This window comes from Lissotriton vulgaris, unplaced genomic scaffold (genome assembly GCF_964263255.1).
Source record: "Lissotriton vulgaris unplaced genomic scaffold, aLisVul1.2 SCAFFOLD_468, whole genome shotgun sequence".
Lineage (NCBI taxonomy): Eukaryota > Metazoa > Chordata > Amphibia > Caudata > Salamandridae > Lissotriton > Lissotriton vulgaris.
This window is the reverse complement of record NW_028241185.1, coordinates 814,298-827,261: the sequence shown is the minus strand read 5'-3', so window position 1 is coordinate 827,261 and position 12,964 is coordinate 814,298. Positions and strand designations below refer to the sequence as shown.

General features: G+C 39.8%; 1 protein-coding gene across 1 annotated transcript in view; it reads left to right on the top strand.

Moving 5' to 3' along the window:
* SSH1 (slingshot protein phosphatase 1) overlaps positions 1-12,964 on the top strand; it is a 320,878-nt gene that overhangs the window by 172,585 nt on the left and 135,329 nt on the right. Inside the window, exon 6 of the mRNA XM_086948044.1 lies at positions 3,986-4,054. Coding sequence (XP_086804170.1) covers positions 3,986-4,054 — 69 coding nt within the window. The remainder of the gene's footprint in view (positions 1-3,985; positions 4,055-12,964) is intronic.

The window sequence follows — 12,964 nt, the reverse complement described above, 5'->3', positions numbered from 1 at the left end:
GCAGAGGCTGTGTATTAGATCATTAAAATGTTGAGAACAGCTGGCCTATATCGGTTTATATTGGCTGCTGTTTTTCCATTGTCTTCAATGGAGCTTTCAACATTCCAATGTTCTAATCAGTATTAAAAAGGAAGCCGCAGGGACTACTGGCTGCAGTGGCATGCCCAAGATATGTTTTAATCTGTTTAGTTGCTGGCACAATGAGTGCTGTAGGCCCTCTGGTAGCATGTAATTTGCAGGCTATGGGTACAGGTTGTATAATTTACTAGGGACTTACAAAGTAAAATAAATGCGCCAATTAGGTCTAAGCCAATTGCATTATGTTTTAGGGGGAGAGCACAAACACTTTACCACTGAGTGGCAGGAAAAGTCCTAAGAAAAAAACAACGTTGGCTGATCAGCTGCGACCTAATTTTCCTACTCCTATTTGCTTACAAAATCTTGCACTTTCCATTGTTTCTCCATCTTGGAGCTTACCTTGAAGATCATGACATCTTGCATAATTGCCCAGCTGGTTCTTGCGTGAGCAAAAGATGTTAGTGGTCTTTGATGTATTTGATGTCAGTGGCCCCAGTGCACTGATTTTCTTATGCCATTTAACCCTATCTGCTGTTGAAGAAGCTTCAGGAGACAAGTATTGGGGATACTGTTTATAAACTGTTAATACCATTTGTAAGCGTGGAAACTTTAATATTTTCACTCCCAGAGAAAGCTCTCAGAATTGAAGTTATTTATTCATCTACATTGTCTCCCATCCTCCAACCACTGACCAGACTTACTCAGTCTTTTAGTAATTTTTTATGTATGCCTATGACACCCAGATTGTATTCTATCTTTATAAATGTAAATGATATCCAGTAGCTAGATTTCAAAGATGCACAGAAGCTGTCAGTGGTTAAATGACTGAAATTTGACTACAATTACATTTTGACAATAGAAGAAATTTTGTATGTGGAAGATGAGCTGCTGTTTTGCTCAAACAGTTTATGGTCAAGGAATTAGAGAATTTACCCATCCCTGTTGCCTTTGTGCATAAACTCGAAGTTAAATTTGAAAAACACCCTTTAATGATCTGTCACATTTCTGCATGGGCATCTACCTGTTTTTAATCGTTTTAGAGTGTTTAGTAAAATCCTTGCATCCAATTCTGTTAATCTGCTACCTATGCTCTGATGTGGTCTAGACAGTGTTGTGGAAACCCTATGTCTTAAAAGGGAGCGCTTTTCTTGCATACGGAAAATCAGAATGATTATGCAGAGTTGGTACTGTGCACCTCCAAATTCTATTTTCAGCCACACCTGCTCTAAGGGCAGAATTACATTCAAGGCCACGTGAATTGTGCATCCAATAACATATGTAAAAATAAATTACAATTGAACTACAAAATTGCTGCACTCAGAAAACATAGTACTCATTTAAGTGCCTAAATATAATAGGGAAAGAAGGAAAGGAAGCACGTTTCCTGTCCTTTCCCCCTAAGAAAATAGATCACCCTGCCAGGCTGTTAAGGAAGCACTCCCAGTCTAACGATGTTCAGGAAAAAACGTAAAACTTTGCATTTCGAGAAACCCCTGTAAAGGACTGCAGTTTACCTTTTACCTAGCTAGTCAGTTTACATGTCACAGAGAAACTCTAAGGGGGTGCACTAGTGCGCGATACATGACATAAACAAACAACAGAAGAAATAGGGTGCTCACACAGATCATGCTTGGACCAAGTAGTGTCTTACATGCACAATTAATGGCAAATGTGCCTCAAGTTTGCTATTCTTGGGCCAGCTCCATTAGGTAGTAATTTGTCTGTTTTTTTTAAATTCTTTGTTTTCCAGGTACTGCCAATAAAGAGATATCCATTTGTAACTTTTTTGGTCTGCCCCTTCAGTCCTGCAGTAATTTTAGTAAAAGTACCATTGTCTGGTCCTCTCCCGGGAAGATGTCCACTTTCTGAACATACAATGTACAAAGCTCTACTAACCTGCTCCTCTTTTTGCTGTTGCCACAGCATAACAAAAAAGCTGGAAAAGACCTGGCAAACAGAGGCATTGTTCTTTCATTGAGATGGATATGATGTGATTGGTAGTCACACCCACAGAAGTTATTTTGTAGGCTTTATGCAGCTTCTCTTATTCGTCAGATTTGCTAACCCTCTTTCTGTTACAACTAATGTCCAGAGTGTATGTCCCAGACTCATCAAGGGAACTTATAGCTGATGCATGTTGCATCAAAAGGAGCTGTTTTGATGGCTTCCATCAGAATTGTAATGTTAGCAAAATTGCCACTTCCTCCATTGCACCATTTTTATAAACAGAAAATTGAGGACTCCAAATCTAGAGACTTCACAAGAACCAAGTTTACCTGTGTTGCTCTGCCGCTTGGGCTTGCAGTCCAACACAAGCATATTCTGTAAGTAATGCTGTAAATGCTGCCTGCAAGTAGGAAGACATTGAGAGACAAACTTATGTGAAGTGCTGGAGAAATGACGCCCAGTGCTAAATGTGGAATTTGACCCATGAAAACAAACGAAGAAGCTCCATCATCAGAACCAGCTGCTCCTTTCCTACTAAGAAAGTACTTTACATAGCAGAGTACTGGGCTTTGGAGGATGTGCATCAGGCAAGCTCCGGTTGTGCCCTTGAAGTAGACATTGAGTTAGCTCTTGCAGGTCATTTAGAGAGATGATCTGTATCGAGAAGAGCTTTTGATTCCTTTGATTGCACATTGCCTAGACCCCCAGTTATGGATGAGTAAAATAACTTACTCTCTCATAGGTCACGCCACCTGAGAGGTAAGAACCTTGAATTTCGAGGTGTGCTCACCAGATTAGGCTGACTCTTTGGTACAGAAAGAAGTTCACTTATATTATTGACTGAGATACTTGTATACTGTAGCACATGCCTACCTACAGCCTAGACCAGGATGGGAATTATTAGTCTATTCCAGAGGTGAATCAGCACATACTTATATATTTTCACCCACATTTCCTATCTGTTTCCACAATGACTGCAGAAAGATCAGGGCAATGGCCAACTTTCAGACATTAGGACAGTTATAGATATGTACAGGTTTGATATGCTTTCAACAGATATTTGAGACATACCAGATGTTAAAATAATAACCTACGAGGGATTTCTGAATACATACTTGAAAAGGTAAACATATGCACATGATAAACATTTTTGGAGAAAATGTGACTGACCGTTTCCTGCAACATTTTTCAAATTGTGCAACGGGCAGAAGACGGCGACGTGGAATTATTCCGACACTAAAGAGAGTTAAGGACAGTGTCAATGGGGAATGAGATCGCTGGAATAATAGTATAGCCGTCTTAATTCCGTTAGAGTTAATGGTACAATAATGTTAAACCCCACATGTTTAATACCGCAATCAAATGAAAGGTATAAATGAAGCAAGAGAGCTGTCACTAGGTGATTGGGACATACTGTGGTCGTAAAGAAAACCAACTGTTGAGTTCTGGAAACTCTTTCTACTTTTGAGTGTTTGTTATGGAAGAAGGTAATGAGTATTTTTTACGGCCAGTGTTTCCATTGTTAAAGTGCTGAATATTGTGAAATTGCCTCATCTTGCTCCCGAAAGTGAACATATAGCAAATTGTCATGTCTTCAAACAATTGCAAATGTAGGTATTTATGTTCTGAATTTCCTTTTCCATAATACCATCACTACACTTCCAGTGGGCAAGATGGCAACATGTCTGTTGGAGATTACCGAGTGGTGTATTCTGGTTGATAGTATTCATCCTAAGGTTTCATAGAGAATAGTTTCTATAGCATTGTAGCTCAAAATTGACTTGTGCCAAAAAGAGTGTGTGATACTGTGGTATGATGCAAATAGCGACTTGTCTGTGATGTAAAGTACATGCAACATGTTTGCCAGAAGCAGTCTAGCTATGTTGTGAGATTTTTGAGATCCTGTATCATTCATGACTCATACTTCTAAATTAAAGTATTGGTTTCTTTCTTACAACAGCAAGCAGTGTACCATTGGAATGGTGCTACACCTCTGGAGTGATACCAAGATACATCTTGATGGAGATGGGTATGGATCAAAATAAAAATAAAATAATAGTTCTCTTCTTTCATGTTAAATAATTGTATTACTTGTTCTGCAGATAGACATCTAGAGTGGGTGAGTAGTGAGAAACCATTTGTCCCGCTTCCTCTTTGGAATTAAGTTTGCTCAATGATTTTATTCTGACTTGTGTGAGAGAATACTATGGAGCCACTTAAATAGTGGCTTCATAGTATTAGAGTCTGAAATATGCCCACCTTGATCTCATCCATCTTCCCTTCTCATTTATGATCTGTTATCCGTTCCTACTTCGTATCCTTAGGTTCAAACTTCTTTTGAACCTGCTTCAATATCGCTATTCAGCACACTAAACTAAACTCTTGTATACATCATTTTTTCTGACGTCTGATTTTGATACAACCCAAATGCTGATTTTGTACTTCTGTTTAGAGAGTACACGTTTCACATGCTAAATTGAACACTTTTGACAAAAGCGACCTTACTTCAACACTGTTCTTTACTGCTTTTTTTTCACATGTTGTAGTAAGTTGAAAAAATAAACACTTTCTACTGTGATCGACAGTCACTTGTTCATCCTCATGTGCTAAATTTAAGTGTTGCTTTAATAACATCTGAAATAGAAAGGCTGCATGAAATTAGATGTCAACCTTACCAACCAGTCCCTTCTTTCTGCTCACTGGGACTTGCACATTCATCCTTAAAATGGGAAAAGGCAAACTGCTTGGTTTGCGTTTTACTGTAGCATACATGCATATGTCCTGGAGTTGGCCCATGTCTGTGATCAGCAATAATACATTTCAAATAAAAATCACTGGCAGAAACCATTTTGTTAGCCAGTAAAGACAGCTCCTGAACATGCCCTTACTAACTCTAGTAAACAGTTTTTTTAGTACTACATTAAATAGAAAACACAAACAAAAGGCTTTTGCTGCATTGTGATGAAGAGACTTTTAGGTCTTTCCCCTGGATGAAGCTGCCAAATTTCCTGTGTGGCATTCCTCTGGACACAGTTGTTTAGGCTTTGTTCCTTTACACGTTCCTTGCTTCTGTGTCACCACCATCAAACTTGTTGGGATGATGCTGGATCTGGAATCTATCTCAAGAGTCACTGGATAAACACTGAAAAAACAGGGATTAACATACTGTGCCATATATACAATGTCACACTCAGAAAGGTGAGAATTCTCTACTACTACTGCAACATATTTATGAAGTAGCTCTCACAACCAAGGAAGTTCATAAGATAATCATTGAATTCCTAAACCCAGATTGCTCACATACCACAACTAGCCGCATACATAAGATCTATGTGACTGCTCTGCTGACCATTTCATCACCAAAGCCAAACACTTGTAACCTATTTTGAAGCTCAAACCGAGGAGGATCCTCACCTCACACGGCATCAACTAAAACTCCACAAAATCTACTCTCCATATCTCTATCTGCTAATGATTCTCACAAAAGGCTATCGCACATTATGATACTTGATGGAGCCCTGTCAGGATCATTCAAGCACATCCTCATCAATAGCACAACAGCCATCACAGACAAAGCCATTGACAATAACTTTGCAGATAGTGGCCTATTTCTGGAAGAACTCAAAACGTCATATATCAAGTCTATTCTATAAAGGAAATGGGCACTGACAAAATAGTCTTTTTGAACTATTGTCGTGTCCTTGTCAAACTGATCAGAACTGTTCCCTACATACAATTGTCTTCTTACGCAGATGAAAACAGTCTTCTCCCAGACCGTTAGATAGGATTCTATCCAGGTGGGAGCCCAGAATCTGCATTCATTGATACAAAGGACGAAATAAAGGCTATAGTGGATTCCAGTGGAGTAGCAACATTTCTGCCATTCAACTTGTCTGCCACTTTTGATATGCATCAGCATCATTCTGTACACCAGAGACTCAGGTCCATAGTATTCCATGGCACTGTTGCTTCCTAGATTTTTTCCTTACTTACATTCTTAGATTGTAATTTACCTTCCTTCTGCTATTATCCTTTTACTTTGGCCTGCATCAACATCTTCTACAGAGAGATTGATCATTGGACAAAAATAAATCATCTGAAACCAAACACTACAAAAACTGGGATATTAGTGTGTGGTAAATGGACCGCCACCCACACATCTACCATCTGGACAAAACCGTGCCACTCACCTCCTACACCATCAACCCAAGTAAGGAATATCGGCTTGATAAGAGATATGAATCTCTCCCTGTTCCCTCAAGCGAATCAAGTTACAAAGGGATCCTTTTACATGATTAGATGCCTAAGTCAAATCTTTCTTTACCTAAGATTGCACTAATAAGTACGAGTCATCATCAATCAAGTACTTTTGTGTTTAGATTATGCCAACCATGTATTATCTTGTAGTGCATCCCCCAGTGATTTGGAAACTACATAGAATCTGAAACAAAGCTGTAGGAAAACTACTAAACCTTAACATCGTTTTGCTGATTTCACCTACCGGGGCTATCTGGTTAAATATCATTGAATTCAATGTGCAAAGTATGCCATATGAAGTTCTGGTCCCTGTTTCCTTAAATAAATGATGTCCAAAATGTTTAAGATGCTGTCACTGGTGATGCCATGTGTGATCCATCAATGATTTTACCAATGATGTAATTTGAGATGTCTTTAGAAATGCCATCAGTAATGTCTTTTGGATGCGAGCAGTGACCTCATGTCATAGGTTATGAGCAGTGCTTAGTGGTTTGCGTAGGTAAATTTACCTTGACAATTTAAATAGTTTATATGGTCAGGCCTGACAGCGCAACTGTCGCTAGACAATTATGTGAGTATCACTAGAGAGAGGCTTTGCTCAGCCCACATGTTGGTAGCAAGGAGTGCATGTTTTGTTTGGGCAGAAAAGTGCTTGCCCTCCACTGCAGTTGTGATCATTTTATTTATCCAGCTAGCGGAGGTTGAACTTACAGGGGTGCACACATGACACAGTAATACTGAAAAATTCTCCTAGATAACTAGATAATTTATTGTGTTTGTCTTTCTCTAGCAGCAGCAGAGATAGGAAGAGGGTAGTAATTAACCCACATGGATGTTTAGGGCTGGCGTTTTTCTAACTTTTTACCCTACAACAATGTTATTCTACAATTCTTTACTTCCACACAAATACATGTTCATTCCCATGTTGTACTTGTAATGCTTCACATTGCCATACGTTCAGAACTGGGGTTCATACATACGTGATACTACGGATTTTCTAAACAAATTGACATGGACACAACAGGGCTTTCAGCCAGAGTGGATTTTATGTACTATAGACGTGGTGGCTCTTTATACGTCGATCCCACATGAAGCAGGCCTTGAATCAATCGAATGGGCTCTCTTAAAAATGGGAGAACTGTCAACTCATAAGGTATTTTTGTTACAACTATTAAAGTTCTGTTTACACAACAGTTATTTTCTTTGGAAAGAACATCATTACGCCCAGCTGATTGGTACGTCTATGGGATTTGCGGGAGCGCCGGCCTACGTCAATATATTTATGGCCCAATTTGAATCTGAAAACATCATGAGTAATGCAGATTGGAAACACGTGAAAATGTACTGTCGTTTTATAGACGATATTTTTCTGATCTGGGACAGCACTCAAGAACACTTAGAAAGGTTAATCCTGATGATGAATTCAATTAACCCAAGGATCAAATTCACACATAAGATAGACTCACAAACAATAGATTTCCTGGATGTGAGGATCAACAAAGATGCATCAGGTTTTTCTACAAAATTATACACAAAACCAACGGACAAGAACAATGCTTTAGGATACACTAGTTTTCATCCTAGGAGCTTACTATGTGGTAAAATACACAAAAGATGAAAAGAGATAAAAAGAGTTAAAATAAAAATAAGAAACTGAGAACACATAAGGTTTATTATTTGTTGAACAAATGAAATTAGTTTAGGTGCATAGCACCAAGTGGATAGTGCACGGTTCGTTGGGCTGACATACCCAACATAAATAAGATTTTCACACCAAGGGACTGACAAACCTTGTAACCGCAGCACCATTTTGAAAAAATTGAGGATAAATACATGAACGGAGTGCTCCCCAACCCTTCATTAACTCACATTGCCATACAACATTCCTTAAAAGCCAGACCTATTGGCATTACCAGTGCGTGTTAGTTTTTGTTTCATACCGGTAATGTCACGTTAACCTCATTTTAGTCGGGGAATTTCTGAAGTTTATTATTATTTTTGATTTCACTACAGAAAACCACAATCATAACATGTCTGAAACAACAAACACTGAGGTTAACCTGTTGCGTGCTCCCGAGCACTACCTCCCTAGTGCTGCGAACGGCTGATGCAGCCCCGCCCATTTCATCAAACGCCCTCACTGCGACAGAATGTCCGCCGCGGTAAACGGGTTAAATCTCAGCAATTGAATATCCACCGCAAGGTCATAAACACAGTTGTTAATTAATTCATTAATTCTGTTTGTGTGGAGGGAACTGACGCACACCGGAAGCGATATTAGCAACTTCCGGAAAAACGCTACGGAGGTCAGCAGACTAGCTGCTCACCTTGCCCCATAAAAACAGATGCCTGCCTCAACGCGCAGCATGCGTGCAGCGGGCGTGCTGCTAGCGCTCCGAAGGCACGCCAAAGGCAAGCTTGTCTGCGCCCGTCCGCGCCTGGACCGAACCCAGGGCCACAACCCCTGTCCGTCACTTATCAAATGCAGGGACAAGATTGACATACTCTAATATTACTCTCTTGAGTCTTAATAAAACCAATCCAGAACCTCCCTGCCATCAGTCAAAGAGCTCGTCATGCCCTCACTGGAACACTAAGTTTTTCTTCGCATAAACAAAGGCGTGCTCCAAAAATAAAAATCTCTCATGTGGGCAAACACCAGCCCCCAAGACATTCATAGGTCTGCTTATCAACACCCGCTCCCTGGTAAAACATAACATAGAATTTACAGAACTGCTGACTGCACACAAAGTAGATATGGCTTTCGTCACTGAGACTTGGGCAAATATCACCTCTGATCTTGACTTGGCCCTAGCTATACCTCAAGGATTTACAATTACTAAAAATGACAGACAAGACAAACTGGGAGGGGGATTAGCGATCATATTCAACAACTCTCTGGACGTAAAAGGGTCACTGGCAGGAAGTAGCACTGACTGCGAACGACTTTCTTTTAGAATCACCTTAAGCTCTAACTATACCTTCAACGATACACTACTATATACACCTCCCAGCACGAAAAGTAAAAACAAATTTGAGGAAATCATCAGCCCAATAATAGAAACAAGCACTAACTCAGAGGTCTACTGCATAAAAGGTGATTTTAACTACCACCATGAAAATATAGAAGACCACAACACAGCATCATTAATAGAGATGATGGCCAGCGACTCGCTGGAACAGAAAGTCATGCATCCTTCACATGATGCCGTTCATACTTTGGATGGAATATTCACATCCAATTCCCATCTTAAACTACAAGAGGTTCTGCCAATTCCATGGTCAGACCATAGAGCCATCCTGTTCACAGTAACCACCACACATCACATTCCCAGCCCACACATATCACATAAGATAATTAAAGGACGTAATTGGAGGACTATAGGGTCCCAGCAGATGCAATGCACTTTAGCATCCTCTAAACCTGATCTAAAATCTAAAGCAAACCTAGCAACAAGCAGTTTCACCAATTGGATAGAATCCGCAGTGAACTCGTTAGTACCGGAAAAAAGCGTCACCAGCAAGCGCACTAAGAAATCTGAGCCCTGGTTCTGTGACGCCTTACGCAAACAGAAACAACTCTGCAGAAAAGCCAAGAGACTCTGTAGAAGTAAAAGCGCAATAGCCGATAAAACCTCATACTCCCTATCACTGAGCACCTATAAAAGAATTATGATGGACAAAAAAAGCAGCTACTTCTCAGATAAAATACTGCAGGGAGGCAACTCCAGCAAAGCACTAGTCACAACATTGAAGGAACTAGTCAAACTTCCTGAACCACAAAATAAGGATGTTAGTGTGGAATTCTGCAATCAAGTTGCAGGGTACTTTAAGGACAAAGTGCAAACCAGATTTGAATCCCTCACAGACTGGGACGACGGCATGGCAGTCACTCCCGACACAACCCCACCATGCCCCATCAAGGTATTGGACTCCTTCACTCCACCTAATATAGAACAAGTCTTGCTGGCTATCAAATTAATTAAATCCGAGCACCCTCAGACCCCTGTCCACCCAGCATATTTCACATGGCACCGAACATAATCAGCGAACAACTTAATAAACTTTTTAATGAAATGATCATCTCAGGTGTCTTTCCAGATGCATGGAAAAGGGTGTCAATTCTTCCTTTATTGAAAAAATCCAATTTAGATCCCAGTGATAATAGCAATTACAGACCAATAGCAAGGATTCCCTTCCCGGACAAGGTTTTGGAAAAAATCCTCAACTTCAGCTTACAACCTTTATCTCCACGGCAGACTTGTTGGGTTCCTCTCAGTATGGCTTCCGACAAGGGCATGGCACCGAAACTGCCCTAATTATGGCAGCAGAGGAGATCCGGGCAATACTGGACACAGGTGCCAAGGCCGCATTGCTCCTGTTGGATGTATCGGCGGCTTTTGACACCGTGAACCACAACATTTTAATCAGAAGGCTCCAAGAGGTAGGAGTCAAGAACACTGTTCAAAAGCTTATTAAATCCTATCTGAACAACAGATATCAATATGTTCAGATTGGCAACTCCTGCTCAGAGCAGTTCACGTTGCTTTGTGGCGTGCCGCAGAGCTCCTCATTAAGCCCCACCCTGTTCAACCTTTATGTGACCCCTTTAGCTAATATCATCAGGCAATTTGGTTTCACACTAATATCTTACGCGGATGACACCCAAATTGTGGTGTCCATTTCAAGTAGCCCCGAGGAAACAGCTGATCGCTTCAGACAATGCATGTCCTACATTAACCAGTGGATGGGGATGAATTGTCTAAAGCTCAATGGATCTGAACTGTTGTGCACCGAGCACTCCTATTTTTCTCAGTTTGTTTAACAAAACCTAAACCTTATGTTTTGATCTGTGTGCTGCAACTAATAGAGTATACCCTAATACTCTGCAAATAACATGAAAATATGGCTGGTCAACAATCTGTTAACACAGACTTAGCTGCGCACAACACTAATGAAATCTATTGATCAAACTTCACTTTTTACCTTATACACATATTTTTTATTCATATGTATCTTGACAGTCAGTCAAACCTTTTCAACAAAACATTCTATGCTCATTAATATACACATGGTTTTCCATTTACAAAGCAATATAAAGCATTATATACAATAAAGTACATTAGTTTCTCTTGTGTGTATCGTGGTTCGCCCAATGCATTTCGGGACAAAAGTAGGGTCCCTTTGTCAGGGGCAATGCTGCAAAATAACATGTACAGGCGCATAAGTCCGGTTATATATATATAACTAGATCACATAGTTCATTACATTTCATTAAATCACCTCCACCTAAAGAAATAACACCCAAAGTGCATGAACAGAGAGACAACTAATACCATTAGATAGCATGTAGGTACTACTCACATTTACACACGAGTAAATAACTCTTCTCTTTCTTCTGAGCTTCTCTAGGTCCAAAACAACTCTTAAAAGAATGATGCATAAAAAATCAAGCTGTCACCTCAAACTATATGCAAAAAGACTCTAACAACAATAAGCTCTGTCGATATTTCAATGCAGTTCAAATGCATACCTGCAGTTACTCCAGGTTAATGCAATACGTGGACACTCTCCCGCTTGAACGCGCAATCGATTTCCAGTACCTGTTCGTGACAAAGAATGAACCACTTTATGACTTGTCCATATGCTTAGCCGCCCTTAGTCAAAACGAAATGCGTGTCACTCCAATGCCAACTCTTACCGCTTTTCAAAGGACGTAGCTCATCAACAATCCACCAGGTAATCTTCAAACATTCGAAGTAACCCGCATTTGTGTAAGCGGCAACATTTCCTGGTTTAACTACTCTAACGCCTCACCCTATTGGAGAATTCAGCAATCATGCCCTCCAATCAGAAACAAGATAACAATCCTTTCCATCTACGTCACGAGTAACTACGACAACCGCCCTCCCGTTTCAACGCTACTCGCCACCTCGAATACCAACGAGCGTCGATCGATAACATTTCGACTAGACAAAGCTGACAATTCATGACGTTCATACTTAACCATCAAGTGTCAATGTCTAATAGACACCGCGTTATACCGTAAAAAAGCCGTTCAACGTATGTCAAAACTAAATAAACAAATAACTCAACTGTGCGTTAGTCTCAAAATCACGTGTTTAAACAAGTCTAAAAACTTTACTAAACCCAACCTGAGAACAAATGGCACAGTTTAAGCGCAACAATAACTCTATGTGGTTTAATGAGATCCATATATGCTAGCAACCAGCACTTACCAACTAACACAGATTTGTGCATGAATAACAAAGGTGAAAAAAATAAACGAAAAACGAAAAAAAAGAGTGTGAGAAAAAAGAGTAAGGTCATGAACCAACATTACTAATACATTTGTATCAGGTGCAAATTTTTTGATGAAAAAACAATCAGTTATTTACACTCCAAACAACAGATTCAATTTTTATCATTAGAGACACAGTAATGATATTATTCACAAAAAACTACTCAATTCAATCCGGTCATTCAGTCCCCCGGGGGTCAGAGTACCCAACATTTTTATCCAAAATGATTCTCTCTGTAATAATTTTTTGTTCTTGTCAATACCCTCTTTTAATAATACTGTTTCAAGAATGGTGAATCTCAGTTGAGCTATAGTGTGTTTTTTTCTAGCCAATGTGTTGCTAAGGGTGATGTCATGGATTTATTTCGTATTCTGCTTTTA